Source organism: Camelus ferus, chromosome 4, assembly GCF_009834535.1.
Source record: "Camelus ferus isolate YT-003-E chromosome 4, BCGSAC_Cfer_1.0, whole genome shotgun sequence".
NCBI lineage: Eukaryota > Metazoa > Chordata > Mammalia > Artiodactyla > Camelidae > Camelus > Camelus ferus.
In genome coordinates, this window is record NC_045699.1 from 40,072,732 (window position 1) to 40,100,409 (window position 27,678).

General features: G+C 32.4%; 1 protein-coding gene across 4 annotated transcripts in view; it reads left to right on the forward strand.

The window, feature by feature from the left end:
* The window catches only part of VPS13A (vacuolar protein sorting 13 homolog A), a 201,661-nt gene that overhangs the window by 45,691 nt on the left and 128,292 nt on the right, over nucleotides 1–27,678 (forward strand). For all 4 annotated transcript variants that reach the window (XR_004319289.1, XM_032477879.1, XM_032477880.1 and 1 more), the window contains exons 18-23: nucleotides 3,952–4,141; nucleotides 4,229–4,343; nucleotides 8,133–8,269; nucleotides 10,024–10,156; nucleotides 12,695–12,812; nucleotides 22,096–22,234. Coding sequence is in view for 3 of the 4 variants with exons in the window: in XM_032477879.1 (XP_032333770.1) it covers nucleotides 3,952–4,141; nucleotides 4,229–4,343; nucleotides 8,133–8,269; nucleotides 10,024–10,156; nucleotides 12,695–12,812; nucleotides 22,096–22,234 (832 nt within the window). In the remaining variant the exon portion in view is untranslated. The remainder of the gene's footprint in view (nucleotides 1–3,951; nucleotides 4,142–4,228; nucleotides 4,344–8,132; nucleotides 8,270–10,023; nucleotides 10,157–12,694; nucleotides 12,813–22,095; nucleotides 22,235–27,678) is intronic.

The window sequence follows — 27,678 nt, forward strand, 5'->3', positions numbered from 1 at the left end:
TCATCACATGGTGGAAAGGGCTGGAACCCCAACCCTATTCATGAGGGCTCTGCCCTCATAACCTAATCACTTCCCAAAGGCCCTACCTCAGAATACCATCACATTGGGCATTAGAATTTTAACATACGAATTTTGAGGGACATACACATTCAGAGCATAGCAGCTTGTGTTAGTCCCTTGACTCCAGCATGCCACATCAGGAATGTGGCCCACTGTCCCCATAGTTGCTGCTGCGCTGGGGAATGGGGGAATGGTAGGCAGTTAAACAAAAAGGAGGAGAGCTCTCTTCCTGAAATTCAGCTGTCTTTTTCTTCATTTTTCCCTGGTTGTTGTTAAGTTTTTTATTAAATTCCAGACTTGCAAAAAAAAAAACTGATTCTGGCAGTTTTTGCCAATTTAATGGTCATTTTGGTAAAGAAACTTGATTATGTATTTGAGCACCTTACTCTGCTACTTTCAATGACAGTACTCCTCCATTAATTTTTTTTAAGGCTTTATTATTTTAGGACAGTTTCAGGTTTACTGTAAAATTGAAAGGGTGGTATAGGTATTTCTCATGTAGTTAATACTCCTACATATGCATAGCCTCCCCCATTATCAACATGATTCACAGAATGGTACATTTTTACTAAGAATGAACCTACACTAACATAATCACTCAAAGTCCATAGTTTATGTCGTGATTCACTCTTGGTGTCATAGGTATGGATAAACATATAATGACATGTGTCCATTGTTGGAGTATCACACAGAGTATTATCACTGCGCTAAAAATCCTCTGTTCCTCCTATTCATTCCCCACTCACCCCCAACCACTGATTTTTTTTTTTTTTTACTGTTACAGCTTTGCCTTTTCTAGAGTGTCCTAGTGTTGGAATCATACAGTGTGTAGTCTCTTCAAATTGGCTTCTTTCACTTAGTGATAATGCATTTAAGCTTCCTATATGTCTTCTAATGAATTGGTAGGTCATTGTTCTTAGCACTTAATAACATTCCATTGTCTGGAAGTACCACAGTTTATCCATTCACCTACTGAAGGACATCTTAGTTGCTTCTGAGTTTTGGTAGTTATGAATAAAACTGCTGTACCCATTTGTGTACAGCTTTCATATGGACATAAGTTTTCAGCTCCTTTGCGTAAATACCAAGGAGCGTGATTGCCGGATCACATAGTAAGAATGTTTAGTTTTATAAGAAACCACCAAACTTTCTTCCAAAGTGACTGTACCATTTTACATTTACGTCAGCAATGTATGAGAGTTCCTATTGCTCCATCTACATCCTTGTCATTATTTGGTGTTGTCGTTATTCCATATTTTGGCCGTTCTAATAGATATGTAGTGGTATCTCATTGTTGTTTTAGTTTGCATTTCCCTGATGACATATGATGTAGATCATCTATTCATATGCTTATTTGCCAATCTGTATATTTTCTTCAGTGAAGTGTCTGTTAAGGTCTTTAGCCCCTTTTAAAATTGTATTGTTTATTTCTTGTTGAGTTTGAAGTGGTCTTTGTATATTTTGGTAACAAGTCCTTATCAGATGTGTTACTTGCAAATATTTTGTCTTATTATGTGGCTTGTTTTCTCATTTTCTTAACATTAATATCAACCATAATCCTTACTGTTTTCTATTTGTTTTTGTCCTTTGTTCCCATTTTTGTCCACTATGTCTTTTCTTCTTATTCTGGTGTAGTTGAACAATCTGTATGATTTCATTTTCCCTCTTTTCTTAGCAGTCAGTTAAATTTTTCAACTATTTTTAGCAGTTGCCGTAGAACATTCAACATACATTTACAATGGATCTAAATCCACTTTGAAATAACACTGTACTATTTCACAGGTAGTATGAGTACACAGGTAGTAACAAAATATCCTGATTCCTTCCTCTAATCCCTTGTGTCATTGCTGTTATTCATTTCACTTATATAAAGCATACATGAGCATATATGTATGTATATATACATCCATAAAACATATATAAGCATACACATCAAATACATTGTTGTTATTAATGATTAACAATCTGTTAGGACAGTTAAATGTTTCTATTTTACCTCATTTTTAACTTCTTCAGTGATCTTCCTTTATGTAGATCTGAGTTTCAACTTACATTATTTCCTTCTCTCTAAATAATTACTTCTAGTATTTCTTGAAAGGCACATCTAATGGCAACAGTTTTTCTGAATTTTTTGTTTGTCTGAGGAAGTCTTTATTTCTCCTTTATTTTAATTAGAATTTTTATTATGCTCTATTCTTGCTTTTATGGTTTCTGAGAAAGTGGATGTAATTTTTATCTTTGCTCCTCTATAGATAGGATTCCTCCCCCCACCTCCCACTGGCTTCTTTTAGAATTTCTTTCTTTATGTTTAATTCTCAGTAGTTTGAAATTTTGCCTGGCTGTAGTTTTTACCATTTATTCTGCTTGATGTTCTCTGAGCTTCCTGGATCTGTGATTTAGTGTCGACATTAATTTGGGGGAATTCTCAATCATTATTGATTCAGATATTTCTTCTGTTTCTTTCTCTTCTCCCTCTGCTATTCCCATTACTTACATGGTATACCTTTTGTAGTTGTGCATAGATGTTCTCTTCTGATTTTTTAGTCTTTATTCTCCGCTTTCTTTATTTTTATGATTTTACTGATATTCTCTAGCTCAGAGAATTTCCTCAGCTGTGCAGCTGTGCAGTCCCCTAAGAAACCCATGAAAGTCACTGTTATTACAGTGTTTTTGATCTTTAGAGTTTATTTTCTGATTCTTTCTGAGGATTTCCATCCATCTGCTTATGTTGTTCATCTCTTCTTACAGGTTGTCTACTTTATCCATTAGACCTATTAATTGTATTTGCTTTAAATTTCTGTTCATATAATTCCAACATCCCTGCCATGTTTGACTTTGATGCTTATTCTGTCACTTCAAATTGTGTTTTTTACCTTTTTGTGTGCTTTCTTATTTTTTCCTGAGAGTCAGACATACATACTGGGTAAAAGGAATTGTTGTAAATAGATTTTTAATGATTTGGTTGTAAGATGTGGGAGAAGGGGAGGAGTTCCATAGTGCTATGCTGACCTCTCAGTCTTTTAATGAGCCTGTGCTTCTGGACTGTGAACTTAACAGGAGTTTCTCAGTTTTTTCCTATCCCCTTAGGTGGGACAGAATGGCAAGAGTGGGTGGGAGTTGAGTATTGCCATCCCCTAGGTCATTTTGGTTCTTACAATATCCCATCAGGTAAGGCCCTAGTTAACTAGTTTCTCCAGAGGGCAGGCCCTTCTGAGAAGAACAGAGTGCTCTGGCGTATTTTTAAATGCTTTATCTTCCTCTCCACTTGCCTGAGGAGGGTATTTGTCTCCAATATTTACTATGGGAACCTGGTCAGATTCCTGGAGGTATATCTCAAATTATTTGGGGGGTTCTCCTATGGCTGGATCCTCCTAGAGTTTTTAACTCTCAGAGTTGTCCAGACTGAGTCTTCAGCAACTCATCAGTTAAAGTTTGGGTTTTTCAACTTTGGCACTGGTGGCCGTGGTAGTTTTCTTTCATAGGTCTCTGCTCTGGTAAGCCATGACTCCCTGCCTGTCTCCCCAGTCTTAGGGGTGGCAGATTGCCCTGTGTCCAACCCTCACTTACATATCCAAGATTTGTTGATTTCTCAGTTTGTTCAGCTTTTTACTTCTTTTTGTTACAGAGTGGTGATTTCAGATTCTTTATATGGGAAATCGGAAACCCCTAATCCTTCAAAGCTTCTTAATATAGAAATCAACATGTGAATAGAATTCTTTGTGAATTAATCTATGTCAGTTCAGATCCAATAGTTGTATATTTTCTTTGGTATGCATGGAATGCAGTAGCAAGAAATGCAAAGTGAAATTATTTTATTTTCAGTTTGAAAAATACTTTAAAATTGTATTGATAATTTTTGTATTGATTTTTGTCCTATCTTTTTTCATGCAGATTTGAGACCAAAATAGATTCATTTCATGTTACTGGCTTACCAGATAATTCGACAAAACCCCGCCTCCTGTCTTCATTGGATGATTCTGCATCACTCTTCCAAATTATATTTGAGATAAATCCATTAGATGAAACTGCTGCTCAGAGGTGTATCATAGAAGCTGAACCTTTAGAAATGCTATATGATGCAGTAAGCATTTTTTTTAATTCCTAAGTTTTAATATATTTCAGTTTGCTTTGAGTTTGTGCCTCATGTTAATGATACTTATTTTAACAGAGAACTGTGAATAGTATAGTGGAATTCTTCAGACCTCCAAAGGAAGTAAATCTAGCACAGCTGACTTCAGCGACTTTGACAAAACTTGAAGAATTCCGTGATAAGACAGCGACAGGTAAATGCCAGTATTAATGTTGGTGAATTAAGTACTTACACTAAACTTTCAGTCATGTTACACTGATTTTAGTAAAGTATTCTTTGAGTTTATGTGTCTAGACTAGATAAAGTTTTAAATGAAACTAATTTGGTACTTTTATATTTAAATTCAGATATAATGACAGTCATTTCTTACACTTAGAAAGAAAGGTCCAACCTATTAACCACATTCAAGTTAATTGCAAAATTTTGTTAGGATTTTTGAAATCCTGTTTGTGACAGAAGCTGGTCTGTCATTTTCCTTTCTTGTTTAAACTTTCAGATTTTTAATAATATTCACCTCAGTGAACAAAAATTCCACCCTTTTTTGTTCTCTTGGTGTGTAAAACCAGATCTCATCTCCTTCTTCAATGTTTGGTATAATTTGACAATAAAACTATTTGGGCTTGGAGATTTCTTTGGGGAAGATTTAAAATTAGAAATTGCATTTTTAAAAATATAGATTACTGTAGAGATGATGTATATGATTTGTAATGCTTTGTAATTTGTTGAGTCTTCCTTTCTGCCTCAATATATGGTAATTTAAAAAATGTTCCACATATATTTGAAAAGCATATCTTCATATCTGTACACATCCATTAGGTCACATTTGTTTATCATGTACTTCCAATCTCCTGTATCCTTACTGAATCTTTTCCTTCTTTTTTCACCATATTTTAAGAGTTATTTAGAGAAATACATGAAAAATACCTCACTGTCAATGTAGATTTGTCTATTTCTTGTAGATCTGTAATTTTCTTCTTTATAAATTTTGACGCCATCATTTGGTACATGCAGAGATAAATTTTTTTTTTTGCTATGAACCAAATCTTTTATCTGAATGAAGTTGTCTATATTTTTAGTAGTGCTTTAATTTTTCCCTTTATATTTTTTTTTTGTGTGTGTTCTGATATTAGTATGGATATTCTGGATTTCTTTTGGTTATAATTTGCTCTGTTTTTTTTTTTTTTCATTGTTTAAACTTACTTTTTCCCTCAACGTTTGTTTTTAGATGTGTCATGTCAACAACATATAGCAGAATGTTTTTCAGTCTATATTCACAGTCTTTTATATTTTTTAATCTTTCTTGCTTTCCTTTGAAGATAAATTCTAGCATCACTTCCCCAACCCCACGCCTGTGTCATTTGAAACTTAAACGTTCTCTCTCTTTCTCTTTTTACTGTAGTAATTACAACACAAATATTTGTCAAAATAGAAATTTAATAAAACGCTTTACCTTCTCCCAGTTATTGTGAGGAACACTTTAGAATATCTGAACTACTTTTACCATCCTCGTTATTGTTAATTTTTTTACTTGTTGTCTTTTTCTTTTTTAACTTCATAAGACTTTTTTTTTTTTTTTTTTTGGCATGGTCAATACTGGTTTATAGTTACCTGCATATCAACTACTTTTTTCTGCTCTCCATTCCTATTTGTACTTAACACGTTTTTGGGGGATTATTTCCTTTCCTTTCTGTTGGTAGTTCATTTATACATTTTTTTCTTAAGTAAGTGTCTGCTGGTGCCAAACCTTTTGTTTGTTGTTTTCTTTGGTTTTGGTCTGAAGAAATTTCTTTTTGTCCTCAGCTTTGAAAGATATTTTCACTGGATGTATAATTCAAGGTAGTGGTTATTTTTTTCTCAGCACATTGAAGTGACCATTGTGCTTTCCTTTGGCTTCCATAATTGATGTTGAGAATTAAGAAATCAGTGTATTTGCTGCTTCTTTTTAGATTAGCTGTCCTTTTTCTTATATGTTTAGGATCCTTTTATCTTTTATATTCTATAGTTTCAGTATGATGTATCCAGCTGTGGACCAATCTAAGAATTGGTAGATTTAGAAAATCCATCTGGAAAATTTTTAGCCATTAATTTAAAATTTTTTTCTCTTCATTCTCTTCTGGATCTCTGGCTAAATATATTATAGCTTTTCTTATTCTATCTTTCATTCTTCTTAACTTCTTTATTTGGTTTTTGTTCTGTCTTGTTTTTTCTCTACTACATGCTGAGTAATTTCCTTTGATATATCTTCTTATTTACTGGATCCCTCTTCAGCTATGTCTAATATGCTATTAAATCTTCGCATTGAGTTTAATTTCAGTGATTATATTTTCATTTTAGGAATTCTGCTTTGTTATATTTAAAATCTGCTTTGTTATTCTTTATAGTTTTGTGTTTCCCATGGATATCTTCAAACTTGTCTTTTATTTCTTTAAACGTAATCACACACACAAGTTAGTCCATGTATGATATATAGTGGGCCCTCCATATCTGAATCCCTCCACATGCTCAGATTCATCCAACCACACACCATATAATACTGTAATATTTACTATTGAAAAATACTCATGAATAAGTGGACTTACCTGTGTTGGTCAAGGCTCAAATGTATAGTTATTTTATATTGTCTCATCACATAATTCTTGAGTTCCATTATATGAAGACTTTTGTGTTTTTCTATTTCCTATCTTTTGCTTCTGCTGATTCTTATATTCTGGTAACCTTTATCTTTTTGTACTTGATGATTTTTGATTGTGAGCAGCTCAATTTTATTGGAAAATTATTTGGGAGAATTCCCTGGAGTCTAGGATAAATTGACTTTCATTCAGGGAAGAATTTCATTTTTTTCTGCCAGGTATCTTGAGAATGTTGGTGGGACCACTAGCTAAAGTCATTATTTGAGATATTTTGGAATGACAAGGGAATGTTGGGCTCTGTATCCACTTCAGGACTCTATTGTGGTTATTATTCACAGGGTTACTACCCTCTTCTCCCAGTTTTTCTCAGAGATACTCTTTGCATTCCCCTGTGGGTAGGTTTTAGGGAGAGGGAGATTTAACTTCTAGATTACCTTTACTTTGGGACCTAAAAATATACATACTCAGATTTACAAGAACTCTTGCTAGATTCCTCTTCTTTGTCATCTGTTCCCTATGTTCTCTGAGACTGTGGAAAGGAGTTCTCAAGCTTATCAAGTGCAGAAAATGATCTCAGGTTCAAATTTTTCTGGCTCCCATTTAAATCTGTTAGGTAACTTTCAGTTTGGTTTTTGGCTTGATAGATCCTTATTCTTTTGCCTCCTCTTAGTGTTTTTAGTGGATTTCTTTGTTGCGATTTGTTTTGGTTTTACATCCAGAAATTTTTGTTGCTTTTAGTGGAAGAGTAGGTTTGGCTACCTACTCATTCATGTTACCAGGATTTAAAAATTAATATACTAAGTTCAAGGCTTTATCTTAGTTAAAATTCATCTGAGTAGACTCATCCATTTCCATAGAAAGTTCTAGTTGCCTTTTTTTGGTTTACATATGGTTTTATTGAAGATGATTTAATAATCCAGGATTTTTCATTCTCATGTAATATAAAGATGAAATATCATTGTTCAGTATGGTAGATTAAGATGTATCAAGTTCACGTTTTGGAAAGAATTACATACAATCTAATATAACAGTTATGAATAAATATTTCATGGAACTTAATTTTTTTAGAAATGTATCTCCCCAGTTTCACCCAGCTTGAGTTTATGGGTCAAAAACTTCTTTTTGACAAAGTATTCCAATTATGTACTCAGTTATATTTAATTTGGAGTGTACACATTGACTAACAAATATTTTCACTTTATATTGAAAATATTTTGCTCAATATTATTTTAAAATTAATACTAATTTCATATTACTTTAAGATTGTACTACCAAATCATATGGTGAATGATTTTCTATTTATTGAGTAATTTGTGAAGACTGTTCATTGTAAAGATTTAAATTTTCTGCAGGTCTGTTATACATTATCGAAACACAGAAAGTTCTTGATCTCAAAATTAATTTGAAGGCTTCATATATTATACTCCCACAAGATGGAGTTTTTAGCCCTACATCCAGTCTACTTATTTTGGATCTTGGTCATCTAAAGGTATATACTACTAATAATTACTTTATAATATAGCACATCTATTGTTTCTTTAAGATGTATTTTGTTTCCTAGACAATTTGATTTGGTGCATTAATTTTTAGCTTAGTAGTAGACTAGGATTTGAGAACTCTTCCTTTTTGGTGAGTAAAGTGCAGTTTCATTTAATTAGGTAATTTTCCTATATTTCTAATAGGAAAGTGACCAACTGAACACTGAAGGTCAGGGGTGAGCCTAAGAATTATATTTTTAGAATTTGAGCCCTTTTCAATTTCAATTTATTACTTAATCAATTAAAATGTGTAAAGTGGGAGGTGGTTTTGGAAGTAATGAAATATATTTTCATCCTTCTGAAGTTTTTTTTGTGTGTATATATATATATACACTTTAGATATTGTCACTTTAGATATTTCTGTTAAATAATCCTAAAATTGAGAAATGATCTTCTTGCATTTGTCTTCCCATCCAATTGTGTACACTTCCCCCTTCAGTTCTGAGTAGAGAATACTTTTCTTCCGTTCTTGATCTGTGCTGTTGAATATGGTATCTATTGGCCATATGTATTTGTTTAAATTAAAATTTTTAAAAATTCATTTCCTTAGTTACATCAGCCACATTCAAGTGTTTAATAGTCACAAATGGCTAATGGCTACTGTATTAGAACAGATGGAGAACAATTCCATCATCATAAAAAGCTCCGTTGGACAGCACTGCTCTAGATCAATAAAAGTAGAGGAATAGCTCTAACAATTTAAAGATCCAAGAAGGATGAATAATATTGGGATGCTCTTTATGGCTACCTAAAAAATATGTGCCTTTTCTTGATATTGAGATTCTCCTTTATTCTTTTTTTTTTTGAACTCTTCAGTTGGTAAATATGTAGACACTGCTAGATTTACATTTATAATAAAAATTTAATACAGATATTATTCATATTTGAATTTTGTTTTGGAATTGGTTCATTGGCAGTGTGGTATAGTAGAAAGAGCCAGTGGAAAGGTAGAGTGGTCAGGAGTAAGGGTATCTATCTATCTAGTTTTGTGACCTTAGGCAATTTGCTTAACCTTTTCTCTAAAATTTATTGCCTTTCAAACAGATAATCAGTTTTGATTGTCTGCTTCATAAGAGCTATGTAAAATAGAGGGGGAAAATGTTAAAATTAAACAAATACACACACACACATATATATATGAATGAATAAGATGAATGAATATACTGCTGTGAAGTGATCTCCAAGATACTTAAGTGAAAAAAGTAGTATGTATAGTACACCAGGAAAGGGGTGGTACCAATATAACTTGCTTGGGGTCACATAAATAGCAGAGTTGGGGCTAACATTCAGCTATCTTAATATTTAATCCTGGACTCTTGCTTATTGTTATAGTTATCTAAGTATCTGTCATCATGCCATAGAAAGATTTTATAAGCTATATTTGTCTCTTAATTTTGTCTTTAATAAAAAGGCTTCTAAGATTTAAAAAAAATTTTAGATGTATTATTCATCAGGACTGACTTGGTTCCCCTTCTTTAATATAAACAATTGAGAAATACAACTTAATATATAAACATTTACTTTATCCCTGGCCTTCTCACTATATATATATCATGATGATATAAAGATATTTCTAATAATCTTATATGTCAGCTAGTGAATTTATCTTCTGTTAAATTTTTCTATTGTAGTTTGAAAGATAAAAACTTTATATTTTCATTTTGAAGTATTTTGCATAGTCTAAATTATTAAAATTAACTTCAAGGTGACAAGTAAAATTCGTTCAGAATTACCAGATTTAAAACAAGGTGGCCCCAAACTTGAAGAGATAATGGATAGAGCTTATGATTCCTTTGAAATTCAGCTTACAAGCATACAGCTGCTTTACAGCAGAGTTGGTAAGTATACAATGTGTTACTTGTCGATTCTTTTTCTGAAGTGATTAATTAGGTTTTTAGACAGTTTCTCTGAAGACCTTCATCCAAAATATGTGAGAACTTTTATATTTTTGAATTAGAAGTGATAGTAGATACTGCCTAGGAGCAATATTTCATCTAGGAATGATTTTTACCCCTCGAGATGTTGTCAATTTCTGGAGACATTTTTGGTTGTCACAGGTGGGGAGTTGGGGCACTGTTAGCATCTAGTGAGTGGAGGTCAGGGATGCTACTAAACATTGTACAATGTAGGGGAAAAGCACCAGACAATAGACTAATTTGGCCCAGATATCAGTAATGCTGAAATTGAAAAATCCTCATCTAGACCAGTTTCTTCCAACATTTGGACAGGCTGGAAAACACTGGTGCATATTTAAAGTGATACTTGTATTACACAGTGGGATGACCAGAAGAGGCTGCTCAAGGCCAGAGGTAACCAGCTGAGGGGACTCTGATAGCCCTGGCCACAAACAGCCACACAAAGATTAAAGAAGGTTACTATCTTAGACACACTTTTACCTTATTCACTTTGGTGTGTAAACAGGAGTCTCTAATCTGGATCTAGTTTTTCAAATGAAGTGACCAGAGCCAGCAATTTCTTGTCAGGAGCCACTAAAGTACATAAAGGGCCCAGACCAATTGAGCCCTCTTTCCATCTTGTCATACTGCTTCTGAATCCCTAGAGTGTTAGTGAGCACTTGAGATAATTCAACGAATTGGATGGGTGGCTGTTTTAGAGATCTGTATGTATGTATACGATCAAATTTTAATTATCTGAGCTAACTAATAAAAGGAGAAGCAGTGAGATCCTAAAGTAATGGTTATTAAAAATGTTAGTTTATATAGGACTGAAACATTTGATTTTTTTAATTGTATTTGCTTCAGAGTAGTGAACTTGGTTTCTGTTTTTATCATATTTCAGTTATAGAATGATCCTAGAAGTATAGTGGGTGATAAATGCAAATTATTTATAGAAAATCCATAAATTAATTTTCAAGGAATACATTACTGTATTTTGGTATGTGACACATTTTGGTCATTAGTTTTCAAAAGTCCATGAGCCGTATTTAATACTTAAGATATTGAGATGCTTTTTAAAGATTTTTTGAAGTATTTCATAATTATTATCTGAATATTATTGGAATTCCTTGGAGTTATTTTTGATAAGCATTAACTATTCTTAAATAATTAAATCTTTTGGGGGGTCAGGTTTTTTTTGACATTGGGGTTACTTTATGTAATTGTCAGACTCTTCTTGATAAATGAAACATGCTTCTAAATATCTTATCTTTATATCTAACTTGAGAAGTGAAGGAGGTATTTTATTTATTGCAATACTGTTGGAATTTCAAAAATTGTAATGAAGTCCATTTACTACCTATCTCCAAGAGTCTAATCTTTCACTGGGTTAGTTTTACTTGACTGAGGCTTTAATTGACTAAAGGTAGGTATATTAGGTTCAAATGGGGGTGATTTATATGAAACTGCTTTGTATTATACAGATCCCATTCGTCTTGTTATAAATTTTTTAAGTTATTTCTCTCTGATATAGACATACTGTTTAGAAAATCTGGACAATACAGGAAAACAAAAACATCATCCTTTATCTTACTGCTCACACATGAGCTTGTTGATATTTCAGTGCATATCCTTTTGGTGTTTTTTTCAGTGCACGTACCTATGAACATATGGGGTGTGCTTGTGCAGTGGTTACGAGTGGGAGTATTTGTGAATGCGTTTTTAACGTGGTTTATATAGTTTCATATACTGACTTTCCTTTTATTTACCAGTAATATTTTGGGCACTTAAATTCATGATTTTTATTGGCTACCTAACGTTCTAAGGCTATGCTGTCAGTTATTTAGCCATTTCTTTACTAAACATCTAGGCTTGTAACACTGCAGTGAATGTTGCCAGAGGGTCACATGTTAGCAGACCTGGATGCCAATTCCAGCTTTATTATTCACTAGCTTTTTGACCATAAGCAAGTTATAAATTCCTTTCATTGTCATTTTTCTCAAATGGGTTGATAATACATCATTGTGAGAATTAAATGAAAATTTAAACATTGCCTAGGATAGTGCCAGTTATAAATCTTGAATAAATGATAGCTTTTCATATTTAATACTGAAGAACTGCACTTTCCCTACCCTTTACATTATTGTCTTGTAGCCACGTTGTTTTTTGAGTAACGTATCTGGTTGGCATAGTGACTGTCAAGGATGAATGGTAGATTTGATTAAAACTATGTTGTTGTTAACATTTTAATAAGCATTTTTTCCTATTAAAACAGTCTTGCAGCCACAGAAGAAAAACTGATGAAAGGGAAAAGAATTTACCTGCTGATTATGTGTACCTGGGAATGTGGCATTAAGATTATTTAGATGTAGGAAAATTTCCTCATATCACTGTATGACTATGAAGTATTAATGGTAATTTTAGGTTTAGTGTGTTTTTCAAATTATACATGTGTTAAACATGTACTATATCTGTAATTAGGTGATAATTGGAAAGAAGCACGAAAACTCAATGTATCTGCACAACATATTTTGGTACCTATGCACTTCAATGTGGAACTCTCTAAGGCCATGGTTTTCATGGATATAAGGATGCCCAGGTATGTATTGTCTGTTTTGTGTGATTTTCCCAGTAGTTCTGCAGCTAAAAAATGCCATGTTTCAGATTTCTCGTAGTAAAATATACGTAACATAAAATTTATCATTTTTAAGTGTATAATTCAGTGGCATTAAGTACGTTCACATTTTTGTGTGACCATCACCACCATCTATCTCCAGAACTTTATCATCTTCACAAACTGAAACTCTATCCTTTAGACAATAATACTCACAATCTCTCCTCCCCCAAGCCCATGGCAGTCATCATTCTGTGTTATGTCTCTAGGAATTTGACTATTCTTGGTAACTCTTGTAAGTAGAATCATACATTGTGTTTTTACGACTGGCTTATTTTACTTAGCATAATGTCTTCATGTTGACCTATGTTATAGTGTACATCAGAATTTCATTTATTTTTAAGACTCAATTCCATTTTATGTATAAATCATATATTGTTTATCCATTCATGTGTTGTTGGACGTTTGGCTGTCGTAATAATGCTGCTGTGAATGTTGGTGTACAGATACCTGTTTGAGTCCTTGCTTTAAATTTTTAGGGGTATATATCCAGAAATGGAATTGCTGGATTATTCTATTTTTGTTTTTTTGAGTAAGTGCCCTACTGTTTTCTATAGCAGTTGCATCATTTTATATTCCCATCAGCAATGCGCAAGTGTTCCAATTTCTCTACCCGTTCACCAACACTTGTTATTTTCTTCTTTTTTTTAAGTAATAGCCATCCTAACAGGTGTGGAATAGTATTTAATTCTAGCTTAGAATTGCATTTCCCTCATGATTAGTGATGTTGAGCACATTTTCATGTACTTATTGGCAGTTTATATATTTCTTTGGAGAAATGTCTGTTTAGGTCCTTTGCACATCTTTTAATTAGGTTGTGTTTTTTTTTAAGTTGTGGGAGATTTGTTGTGTTGTTAATATTTTTCTAGATATTAACTGCTTATCAGATACAATGATTTACAAATATTTGCTCTTATGTTGTAGATTGCTTTATTCATCACTCTTGATAGTGTCCTTTGATGCACAACAGTTTTAAATTGTGATTAACTCTAATTTATCTTTGTTGCCTGTGCTTTTGTTGTCATATCTAAGAAATTATTACCAAATCCAGTGTCATGAATCTTTTTCTGTACATTTTTCCAAAGAATTTTATACTTTTAGCTATTAGGAACCACTTTGAGTTAGTTTTTGGATATGGTGTAAGGTAAGGATCTAGCTTTATTCTTTTGCATGTGGATATTTAGTTTTTTGAGCATTATTCATTGAAAAAGACTGTCCTTTCCCAGTCTTTGACTAGTCTTGACACGCTTGTCAAAAAATCATTTGGCCATATACGTGAGGGTTTATTTGTGGGCTTTCTGTTCCATTTTCTTGGTCTGTGTCTGTCTTTATGCCAGTACCATACTGTTTCATAGTAAGTTTTGAAATCAGGAAGTGTGAGGCATCCAACTTCTACATTGTTTTGGTGATTTGGAGTCCTTTGAGATTCTGTATGAATTTTAAGATGAATATTTCTATTTTTATGAAAGATGCTATTGAGATTTTGATATGGATTCCATTGAGTCTGCAAATGTTTTCAGTAGTGACAACATAGTCTTCCAATCCATGAACACAAGGTGTCTTTTCATTTATCTGCCTTTAATTTATTTCAGCAGCATTTTTTAGTTTTCAGTATATGTCTTTTACTTTTGGTTAAGTTTATTCTTTTTGATGCTATTATAAATGGAATTATTTTCTTAATTTCCTTCTTTGATTGTTCTTTGTTAGTTTATAGAAACTTAATTGGTTTTTCCAAGTTGATTTTTGTATCCTGCAACTTTGATGAATTTGTATATTAGTTCTTGCATTTTGTGTGTGGAATTGTTAAGATTTTCTACGTATAAGATCACTTAATCTTAGAACATAGGCAGTTTTACTTCATCCTTTCCAATTTGGATGCCTTTTATTTCTTTTTTTTGTCTAATTCGCTGTGTCTGGAATTCCCAATATTATGTTGAACAGAAGTAATTTAAGTGGGCACCCTTTATTCTGATGATACAGGAAAAGCTTTCAGTCTTTTGCATTGAGTATGCTGTGGTTTCTTCATATATGACCTTTATTATTTTGAGGTTGTTTCCTTCTGTTTCTAATTTTTGAGTGTTTTTATTACAGATACGTGTTGAATTTTCTAAATGCTTTTCATCAATTGAGATGATCATGTGTTATTTTTTTCTCTTCATATAGTTAATGTGATGCATTACATTGATCTGCTTTCATATGTTCAGCCATTCTTCCATTTCAGGGATAAATCCTCCTGGGTCATGATGTATAATCTTTTTAATGTGCTGTTGAATTTTCTTTGCTAGTATTTTATTGAGGATTTTTGGATCAGTGTTCATATTGATCTGTAGTTTTCTTGTAGTATTTTTTTGTCTGGTTTTGGTATCAGAGTAATGTCCTAAAAATGAGCTCGAAAGTGTTCCTTTCTTTTCAGTATTTTAGAAGAGTTTGAGAAAATTTTGTGTTAATTCTTCTTTAAATGTTTGGTAGAATTCACTAGTGAAGCCATCTGATCATGGGCTTTTATTTGTTGAGAGATTTTTGATTATTGATTCACTTTCCACACTAGTTATAGGTCTGTTTTTTTTTTTTCTGTTTCTTCAAAACACAGTGTTGATAGGTTTGTGATTCTAAGAATTTGCCCACTTTATCTAGGTTATCCAATTTGTTGGCATAAAAATCCTTATTTTGGTAGAATTGGTGGTGATGTCTTGGCTATTATTTCTGATTTTACTCGAATTTTTTCTATCTCAGTCCAGCTAAAGTTTCTTTAATTTTGTTCCTCTTTTTGAAGAACCAACTCTTTTGTTGTTTTTTTTGTTTTGTTTTTCAATTCTCTATTTTCTTTCTCTGCTCTAATCTTCATTTCCTTACATCTGCTAACTTTTTGTTCAGTTTGTACCTTTTTTTAGTTCTTTAAGGTGTAAAGTTAGGTTGTTGATTTGGGATCTTTCTTTTTCAGTGTAGGTGTTTATAGCTATAAATTTCCCTTAACATCGCTTTTGCTGTATCCTGTAAATTTTGGTATGTGTTTTCATTATCACTTGTTTCAAGATTTTCTTACTTCCCTTGTGATTTCTTCTTTGACTCGTTTAATAGTGAATGTGTTAATCTCTAAGTATTTGTAATTTTGCATATTTCATTCTGCTGTTGATTTCTAGTTTCATTCCATTTTGATTTGAAAAGATGCTTTGTATGGTTTAAATCTTTAAAAAAGTTTTGACTCTTGTTATGTGGCCTAAAATATGGTGTGTCCTGGAGAATATTCTATGTGCATGTAAGAAGATGGGAGAGTTCTGTTTATGTCTCTGGTCCAGTTTGTTGATAGTGTTGTTCTAGTCCTCAGTTTCCTTATTGATCTTTTCCCTGGTGGTTCTGTCAGTTATTGAAAGTGGGGTATTGAAGTCTCATGTTATTGTAGAACTATTTCTTCCCTCAACTTTGTCAATGTTTCTTATATTTTTGATCGTTCATGTTTAGTGCATATATGTTAAATCTTCTTGATGAAGTGATCTTTTATCATTATATAATCTCTTGTCTCTTGTAACAGGCTTTGACTTAGTCTGTTTTGACTGACACTACTGTAGCCATTCCTGTTTTCTGAATTGCTTGCGTCTTTAGATCTAAAGTGAATCTCTTGCAGACAGCATAAGTTTGGTCATTTTTTAAATCCATTCTATCAGTTTATATCTTTGTGAAGTTTAAACCATTTACATTTAAAATAAATATTGATAGGGAATGATTTACTTTTGTCATTTTGTTACTTACTTTTCTGTATATATGTCTTATAGCTTTTTCGTCCCTTTTTTCCTCCCTTACTTACCTTCATTTGTATTTAATTGATTTTTTTGTTGTGACATGTTTTGATGCCCTTCTCTTTTCCACATATGCTTGTTCTGTAGATGTTTTCCTATTAGTTAATCTTGGAGATAACCTATGACATTGTAAAGTTGACAATCTTTTTAAAATTGACACCAACTTAACTTTAATTGCATACAAAAACTACTGCTTACTGCTTCACCCCCTCCATTTTGTTACTGATGTCACTAATTATATCATTATTATATGTTGTGTAGCCAGTGACAGATTTATAATTATATTGATGCATTTGTCTTTTAAATCCTGTAGCAAATAAAAAGTGGAGTTAGTTGAAAATCATAATAATACTTGATTTTATATTTATCATATATTTGCTTTTACTAAGATCTTTATATTTTGTTAACTGACTGACACTTTGAGCCTAGGATCATAAATATAGAGGTTTGTTAAATTAGACTGGACATGTTTTGCTGATTTAGTTCTAAATAGACTATAGCCAGCCCTTTCAGCTTCCTTTTACACCAGTAATTTTTCTCTGCCTTACAGACTTTCAAACCTCAGTCACAAATCTATTTTAAAATTTAAAGAAAGACATTTCTAACAACTACCAAAGAGTCTAAGGGGAATGGTTACTAGAGAGGGAACAAGACAACGCTCACATGGTAGTGCTGTAGATTTTGTGCCTGAAGTATAGGAATAAGGATAGGGGGAAGCAGTGATAGCCTGGCCTTTCTTCTGTGTGCTGTGGTATGGACCCGGTTCATACTACTAAACTGTTTTTTCAAAGTGAAAACAAGAGACCTAAGAGAAACCTACATGCTTCTTTTTGGCCTTTTAGATTATAGTGACCCAGTTCACTAGCAGACATTGTACAGTTTGCTCAATATCGTTCTTTTAGACTTCTTTATTTGAGGAAATCAAACTGGGATTCTGAGATTCTTAAGACAGAGGGGTGCCAGGAATTTAGTTTAAGAAAGAAGGAAAGAAAGGCATTCTACACGTTTTGCTGTTTTTTATAATCCAACTTTAGATACAGGTTGATTTTAGCTACAAGGCTTAGATTTTTCGATTCCTTCCCAAATGTCCTCCTGCCTATTTACTGTTGTCTGATACTTCTTGTGAAGTTTGTCAGTATATGAGGAAGGACAAAGATGTATGTGATTTCCCATTGTAAACATGTGATTATGAAGTTTTTTTTTTTCAGCATAGTTTACTTTTGTTTTGACCTGATAGGTATGCTGGAATCTAGGATGGGTACCTAGAGTACCACAAAAAGGGAGGTGGTAATACTCTGAGGAAAGAAATGGCTAACTTACTTTGCTTTAGGCTGCTCTATCAGTATATGATTAGGGAGAATTTATATCCTACAATGCAGGGAATATGTATAGAGTAACAGGAATTAAAATAGCTGATTAAAATGTCTATATATAGATAGATAAAGGAATGCAAGAGTCTAAGAGATTAATCCAGTGTAATAGTCAGCAAGCTTTTTATGTAAAGGGCCAGACAGTAGATATTTTAGCCTTGAAGTTGCCTGTCACAAGTACCCAACTATGCTGTTTTAGCATGAAAGCAGCTATCAACACTGTGCAGTGAATGGGCATGGCTATATTCTGGTAATACCTATTTACAAAAATAAGCAGCAGGCTGGATTAAACCGGCTAGATTAAACCATGGATATAATTTGCCAAACTGTTTCAGTGCATTACAGCCAAGCATAACCAATAAAAGGGAAAAGAGACCAGGAAAGCCATTTGTACTTATATTCTTATTATACTTAAATGTCTACAAGTTAGGACCAGAGAAGATTATTTCCACCTAAAATAATCACAGGTGGAAACTGTAATGACTTAGAAAGATGAAATCTGAGAAGCATGTGATTTCAATTTTGTAAGTTGTAAGCAGTATAAAGTGAATATGATATATGTGAAATTCTGGACCTCAGTAAGTATCAGGCAACTTCCTTTGCATTTTGAGCTTAAGAAATTTAAGACAAATAAAAGGAAGTCCTCTATTACTTGGTAGGTAGCATTTTTGACATCTGTCATCTTCAGGTTGTTCAACTGGCATATTTAAAGTAATTGAAAAGAAGTTTGGGTACATTAATGAGACTGATCGATAATATGTACCTGTTAAATTAGGATGTATGAGATTAGTTACAGATATTTAGACTATTGGAGGTAAAATAAAGCTTATAATTTTCTCAAGGAGTTTAGATATATTTTTAGCAGTCAGTGTGTGAATTTTAAAAAGTAAGTTTTCTTAAAAATGCAGGGATAAAAATGGTGAATGAAAACTTAGTCTCTTTGATGTCAGTCTCATTTTAAACTGTTATTACTTTTTAAAGACTTTATTCATCTTGCAGCAGTCACAGAAGAACTGATAGAAAGCTGCAGAGATTTCCTGTATACCTCCTGTATCCACCCATGCATAGCCTTCCCCATTAGTATTCTCCACCAGAGTGGGACAGTTGTTAGAATTGATAAACCTACATTGACACATCATAATTACCCAAAGTCTGCAGTTCCCATTATGGTTCACCCTTGGTGTTTTACATTAAATAGGTTTGGACAAATGCATGGCATGTATCTGTCATTATGGTATCATATAGTGAATATCATAGAGTATTTACACTGCCCTAAAATCTTCTGTTCCTCTCTCTCCTGTCAAACTCAAGCCCTAGCAAGCACTGATCTTTGTCCAGTGTCCCTAGTTTTGCCTTTTCCAGAATGTCATAGAGTTTGAATTATAGTGTATATAGGTTTTTTAGGTTGGTATCTTTCACTTAGTAGCATGCATTTAAGCTTCCTCCATGTCATTTCAGGACTTGATAGCACATTTCTTTTTGGCACTGAAGAATATTCCATTGTCTGATATAACACAGTTTGTTTTTCCACCACCTACTACAGGACATTTGAGTTGCTTCCAAGTTTTGGCTGTAAAATTGGAATGTAAAGTTTTTATGGATAAACTTTATTCATGTAAAATTATGAATAGAGCAGTTATAAATATCCATATGCAGGTTTTTGTGGGGACATAACTTTACATTCCTTTGGGTAAATATCAAGGAGCACAACAGCTGATAAGAGTATGTTTCATTTTATAAGAAACAGCCAAACTGTCTTCCAAAGTGGCTGTAGTCTTGAGTTTCCATCAGCAGTAATGTTGAGTTCCTTTCCATTATTTGGTGGTGTCACTATTCTTGATTTTGGTTATTATAAGTAGATGTGCAGTGGTAACTCCTTATTCTTGTTTTGATTTGTATTTCCCTGATAATATATAATTGAATTACCTTTGCTTATTTGTTATCTGTATATCTTCTTTGATGAGGTGTCCATTAAGATCTTTGGCCCATTTTTCAATCAGATTGTCTTATTGAATTTTAAGAATTTTTGCACATTTTTGGATAACAGTCTTTTATGAGAAGTATCTCATAAGTGCAAATATTTTCTCCCACTCTTTGGCTTGTCTTCTAATTCTTTTACACATTGTCTTTTGTAGAGCAGAGGTTTTTAATTTTAATGAAGTCCAGCTTATCAATTATTTCTTCCAATAATTGTGCTTTTGTGTGGTATGTAAAAAGTATCTTAAAAAGTCATCTAAGTGTTTTTTCTCTTTTTGGACTTTTATAGTGTTGCATTTTAAATTTAGGTCTATGATCCATTTTGAATTAGCTTTCGTGAAGAGTGTAAGGCCTGTGTCTAAATCAGTTTTTTTGCTTGTGGATGTTCATTTATTTTAGCACCATTGTTGAAGAGAATGTCTTTGCTCCATTATTGTGCCTTTGCTCCTTTGTCAAAGACTCAGTAGACTATATATTTATGGAGGTCTATTCCTGCACTCTCTATTGTGTTCCATTATTCTGTTCCGTTGATCTATTTGTCTATTCTTTTTCCAGTAGCACAGTATCTTGCTTACTGTAGCTTTATAGTAAGTCTTGAGTCAGGAAGTGTCAATCCTCCAGCCTTGCTCTTCTTCAATATTATGTTGGCTATTCTGAGTCTTTTGCCTCTCAATATAAACTTTAGAAACATCTTGCCAATATCCATTAAGTAACTTGCTGGAATTTTGATTGGGATTGCATTGAATCTATGGATCAGTTTAGGAAGATCTGGCATCTTGACAACATCGACTCTTCCTGTCTGTGAATGTGGAATATGTCTTCATTTACTTAGTTCTTTTTTTTTATTTCGTTCATCTGAGTTTTGCAGTTTTCCTCATATGGATCTTGTATTTGTTTTGTTAGATTTGTTATATTTATTTTACTCAACAATTCCACTTCTAGAAATGTATCCAGTGGCTAAAAATATACCCAAATATATGTATAAGGAAGTTCAAAGCAGCAGTTTTCTTATAACTAAAACTAAGAACACTCATAACAATATGAATGCCCCCAAAAGGGGATTTATACCTAAGCATTATGTTCTTGGGTGCTAATATAATGGTATTGTATTTTTAATTTTAGATTACACTTGTCCATTGTTGGTATATAGGAAAGTGATTCACTATTCTATAGTAACCTTATATCCTGCAACCTTCCTGTATTGGCTTATTATTTTCAGGAATTTTTTTTCAGATAATCTACATAAATGATCGTGTCATCTGTGAACAAAGAGTTTTATTTCTTCTTTACCATACTGTATACTTTTTATTTTATTTTCTTGCCTTACTGCACTGGTAAGGACTTCCAGTGAGATGTTGAAAAGGAGTGAAGAGAGGGACGTCTTTGCTTTGCACCTAATCTTGGTGGGAAAATACTTCGAGTTTCTCACTATTATGTATGATGTTAGTTGTAGATTTTTCAGAGATACTTGTTACCAAGTTTGGAAGTTCTCCTTTAGTTTACTGAGAGTTCTTACCATGAATAGGTGTTAGATTTTGTTACATGCATCTATTAATATAATTATGTGATTTTTCAGTCAGATCTGATCTTTAAACATGGTTTTAAGTATGTACTCTCTTGGACAAGTTATCTTTGCTTGCCAACCTTAGTTTCCCAATAGGAAACATGTACACTTGGAAATTTACAAGAAGTAGGGAGCAGAAATAAGTCATCTGCCTCATAGGTTGTGAGAATTATTTCTGATAGTACACATCAAGTGCTTTCCTTAATGCTTATCTGTAATAAACACTTGATAAATAGTAACTGTCAGCTAGCAGTGGCAAAATAATGGAGGGATAATAAACATAATAACAATAGAAAAAAATCTTGAAAAATAATGACATTAGTTCATCTAATGAGACTAGTCAGTAAAGTAAAATTATGGGAATTTCGGTGTAGATTGTGGGATAATTTGTCCCATGGACAGTGTAGATATTTTTTAGTACTTAAAATCACTTTTGATTATTTCTGGATAATTAAAGGTGAACAGTTATCTTTTTATAAGTGATTTCTGTCCTTTTGAAACAGATTCAAGATTTTTGGGAACTTACCACTGATTTCTTTAAGAATCTCAGATAAAAAACTGCAGGGGATTTTGGAATTGATTGAAAGCATCCCAAAACCCCCACCTGCAACTGAAGTCAGTGCCCCTGTGAAGCCATTTCAGGTAATGTATTTTCAAAATTAATGAAAGCATGAATTAAAAAAGAAATTCCACAAATAGTATTTGTAAAAAACACAGAAATTTTGGGTGAAACAATTTAATTCATTTTGAATAGACTTTTAAAATTGCACTTTAAAAGAGAAAATGATGAAATTGTAAAAAGTGTAAATAGTAAAGTATGAAATGATAAGTCTACTACCTTTCTTCACTTCTCCAGCCTCCAGTCTCTCTTCAGTGGTTAACTACTGCTTCTTGAGTTTTCTGAAAATGTTTGTAACTTATACTAGTACACACACAGAAACATGCATGTCTGTGTGTGCGTGCATGTATGTATGTGTTTATATATATTCTTATGTTCTTAAAATTTACATAAATGGGATCATTATGCTTATTGTTTTGAATCTGTATTCTTTTCACCATTATTATCATATATGTTATGTACCTTAGAGATATTTACCTGTTAGCACATAGATCTACCATTTTCTTTTTTATGGTGATACAGTATTGTATGAGTGTACCATCCTTTTCCTAACATACAGTGAATTTTATATTTTTTTGAATTTTGCCAAGTTTCATTTCTAAATTGAGTTCTAATTATTTAGTCCTACCAACAGTAAATTAGTTTGTTTCTCTGTTCTTGTTAGTCTTGAGTATCAACAAATGTTAAAATTGATTCTATTAAATGAAAAAATTTTATCTTCTGGTTTTGGTTTGCATATCTTTGTAAGATAGGACTTATTTCCTAAATTTATTGGTTATTTAAATTTCTGTTTTTGAAAATACTATCTAGGTCTTTTGGGTTATGGTTTTCCAATTAAGAAGATTATAATTTGTTAATACAAATACTTTTTCCCCAAATTTGTTTTTTTATCTGATACATTTATTTTTGCCATGGCAAAGCTTTTACTTTTTACATAGTCAAAATTATTAGATTTTTTCTTTATGATTTCTGGGTTTTGTGCCTCTTACCAACACAGTTTCAAAAAAGAAAATATTCATTCATACATATTTTTCTTTTTCAATTTTGATTTCTCTTTTCATGTTTAACTTTTTTTCTTTTGAAACAATTTTAAACTTACAGAAAGTTGTAAAACTAGTGCAAATAACTTTTCCTCAAACCATTTGAGAGTAAGTTGCTGACATGTTGTGCTAACTACCTTGAACAGTTTGTTTTGCAATATTTTGTTCATATTGTTATGCAGTATTTTGCATAGTCTGTTGAGCTTTTTATTATCTTAACAGTCTCTCTGAAGAGCAGAGGTTTTAAATTTTGATGAAATCTAGTTTATTAGTATTTTCTCTTATGGAAGAAGCTTTTTATGTCAGGTCTCTGAAATCTCTGCCTGACACAAGGTCAGAAAGATTTTCTCCTATTTTTTATTCTAGAACTCTTGTAGTTTTAGGTTTTATGTTAAGGTCTGTGAAACATTTCATGTTAATTTTTTTAAATGCACATGATGAGTGATCATACTATCTTTACATTTGTATTCCTGGCTATTTCAGTTTCACTTGTTGAAAAGAATTTCTTTCTCCATTGAGTTGAGTGTGTTTCTGACTCTCTTCTTCTCCAGTGATTTCTGGGTCTGTGTCTGTTCTTTCACTGATTCCATACTATCCTATATATATGGCAAGTGTTTTTTTGTTTTTTTTAATCCTTTTCTATAGATGTTAAGGAGAATTTTTGTGACAATCTTAAGTCTGCTTCTCCCACTAGCTTTATGCTATGCTGGCTGTGCCTCTAAGTCATTTCTGGTTTACTGTATGTTGCCCTTTACACTTTTAATTTTCTTTCTAAGTTTTTGCAAGTTTTAGAAAAAGTACTTGTGTGACTGTTAGGTTCTCTTTTAGTTATCATTAGCAATGCCTAAGAGGACTTTTCCTCACACTCTGGGCTTAATCTCTGTATATCAAGAGGGTTTCAAACACATGATCTACATTAGATCATGTTCCTTTTAAAAATCAAATGCAGGTATAAGAATAGACAGAGAATAACTGTGTAATATGTCTGCTCATACTGAGTTTCTGTTATGTGCCAGGCCACACATTTGACAAAGGATTTCTCTGTAAGGGTATCTATTATTTATATTCTCTATCTATATTTATATCTATATAAGGGTATGTATTGTTTATATACTCTAGATTTTTGCATAGTTTTATCTTTAATCCTTTTCACAATGCAGCAAGTTAGGTGTTACGGTCATTATTTTGACTAGGAAACAGATTCTTAGAGAGATTTTATACTTTGCCTGAGATCATGTATCTTGTAGCTTGCTGAGCCAAATTTGAATTCATGTTTTTTCCCCTCCCTTTAAATAAATCTACAATTTTACAGCTGATGTTCCGCCTACTTTTATCATGCTGCTTTTTGTGTAGATGACTTCTTAATCTGCAAGGACTCTGTTTTCTACTTTTTCCAAGAAAGTTTAATAGAAAACAGTAGATCTTTACTAAGAATTTTGATTTAGCTTGAAGTGGTTTTATAGGTTAGATCAAAAAAAATTTTTTAAGCAAAGAACCAGCCCTTCATGGATGCTTCTTTGCCTTGTCTCAAACAAAGTTTCAGTCACAAGTCTTAAAACTTCTAACATCTGAATCTCTCTTGAAGCTAGATTTCCCTTTTCACTTTCTGTAATAGATTTTTTAAAAAATTATTTCAGCTTTACTGAGGTATAATTGACGAATAAAACTAAAATATTTAACATGTACATTGTGATGACTTGATATATGTGTACATGGTGAAAGGATTTCCCCATCTAGTTAATTAACATATCTTAATTATAATTATAATTGTGAATCTGTCTACTCTCCTTTTATTTTTGTCAGTTTTTACCTCATGTATTTTAAAGTTTTTTTTATTGAGTATGTATATATTAGAATTGTTACTTTGCCTTGCTATATTCCTATTTCGCTTTGTAATCTCTTATTATTTTTAGTGATATTGCTATTTCTGAAGTCTGGTAATAATAGTCATTCTAGCTTTTTCCTTTTTGTAGAATTCTATTTTCTAATTTTTAAAAATTGAGGTGAAATTCACATAACATTAAATTTACTATTTCAAAGTGCAATTCAGTTGAGTTTAGTTTTATTCACAGTAATGTGCAACCTAGTACTAAAACATTTCCATCATCCTAAAAGAAAATCCTGCATCTGTTAAGTAATCATTTTCTATTCACCGTCCACTCCACAAGCCCTTAGCATCCACCAGTCTGCTTTTTTCCCCTATGGATTTACCTATTATGGGTGTTTTGTATCAGTAGAATTGTACAATATGTGAACTTGTGTGTCTGGCTTCTTTTACGTAGCATAATCTTTTTGAGGTTGTTCATCTATCTTGTAGCATGTGTTAGTGTTTCATTCCTTTGTGTGTGTGTGTGTGTGTGTGTGTGTATAAAATGGAACATTTTTTGTGGATAGAAATATATGAAGTAGAATATAAATGTACAAAATGTGGCATGTATGTGGCTTAAGTGCCACATTGTTTTTCCATTCATGCATTGATGGACATTTAGATTCTTTTCACCTTTTACCTATTATGAATAGTATTGCTGTGGACGTTTGTATGTGAGTACTTGTTTGCATCCTTGTTTTATTTTCTTTTGGAGATATATATAGAGAGATATATGTAGGAGTATGTATATATATATATATGTAGGAGTGTAATTGCTAGGTCATTTGATAATTCTGTGTTTAATATAAAACCACTAGACTAGAGGAAGCACTAAACTGTTCTCCATAGCAGCTGTTTAATTTTATATTCACACTAGCAATGCATGAGTGTTCCAATTTATCAACATCCTCATCAACAGTTGTTACTTTCCCTTTTTCTGTTATAGCCGTCCTAATTGATATGAAGGGACATCAGATTGTGGGTTCTGATTTGCATTTCACTAATGACTAATAATGTTGAACATCTTCAAATGCTTGCTGGCCACTTTTTCAAAAAATGTGAAATGAGCCTTGGTGAAATGTCTTTCCCAGTCCTTTGTCCATATTTCATTTGAATGTTTTCTTTTTGTTGTTGAGTTGTAAGTTTTTTATATATTCTGGATAATCACTACTATCAGATATATGATTTGCTAAAATTTTCTTTCATTCTTTGAGTTGCCATTTCCCTTTCTTGATGATATCCTTTGATGTGCAAGAATTTTAAATTTTGAGGTCAATTTATTTCTTTTTTTGCTCATATACTTTTGTTGCTTGATGTCATATTTAAGAATATTTCCAAATTCAAGATCATACAGATTTATCCCCCTTTTCTTCTATACTTGCATGTTTTTAGCTCTTATATTTAGGTTGTTGATCCATTTTGAGTAAATTTTTGTATACAGTGTGAGGTAAGGTACTAAACATTTTTTTCACGTTGAAATATCAACTATATTTCAACAAATTTCTCTATGTTATTTGTTAAAAAAGACAATTCTTTCTTCCTTGAGTGGAGTTGGCACCATTAGCAAAAATCAGTAGGTCATAGTTGTTTAGATATATATCTGGACTCTCAGTTCTGTTCCATTGGTCAATGAATATGTCTGTCCTCATGCCAGTGCCATACTGTTTCAATTGCTTTAGCTCTGTACTAAGTTTTGATACTGGTAATTGTGAGTCCGCTGATTTTGTCCTTCTATATCATGATTGTTTTAGTTATTCAGGCACTTTGCAGTTTCATATGAATTTGTGGATTATCCTTTCCATTTCTGCAAAAAATGCAATTGGCATTTTGATTGAGATTACATCGAATCTGTAGATCACTTTGGTTAGTGTTTCCATGTTAAAACTATTGTCTTCCAGTCCGTGAATACGGGATGTCTTGCCATTCATTCATTAGCTTATATCTTTGATTTCTTTTAGAAATGCGGTGTAGTTTTCAGTGTACATGTTTTTCAGTTCCTTGATTAATAGCTTTCCTATATAGTTTATTATTTTTGATGCTATTATAAAAGAAATTAATTACTAAATTTTCCCTTTTGGATCATTCATTGCTGGTACACCAAAATACAGCTGAGTTATATGTTAATCTGGTACCCTATGACTTTGATGAATTAATTTTTTATCATTAGTAGTTTTTGTTTTGCTTTTGTGAATTCTGTAGGATTTTCTCTAGGAGTATGTCATCTGAGAATAGATAAAATTGTATTTCTTTCAATTTGGAAGCCTTTATTACTTTTCTTTAAATAATTGCTCTGGCTAGAACTTCAGTAAGTATGGGATAGCATTGTAAAAGAGAGCATTCTTGTCTTTCTTCTGTTCTTAGTGGGAAAGCTTTCAATTTTTCATCATTGAATATAATGAAATAGCTTTGAGTTTTCATAAATGCTCGTTACCATGTTGAGGAAGTTCTTCTCTGTATGCAGATTTTTCTGTATTTTTATCATGAAATGGTGGTAAATTTTGTCAGATACTTTTTCTGCCTCAGTTGAATATCATGTTGGCTTTTCTCTTTCTATTGTGAT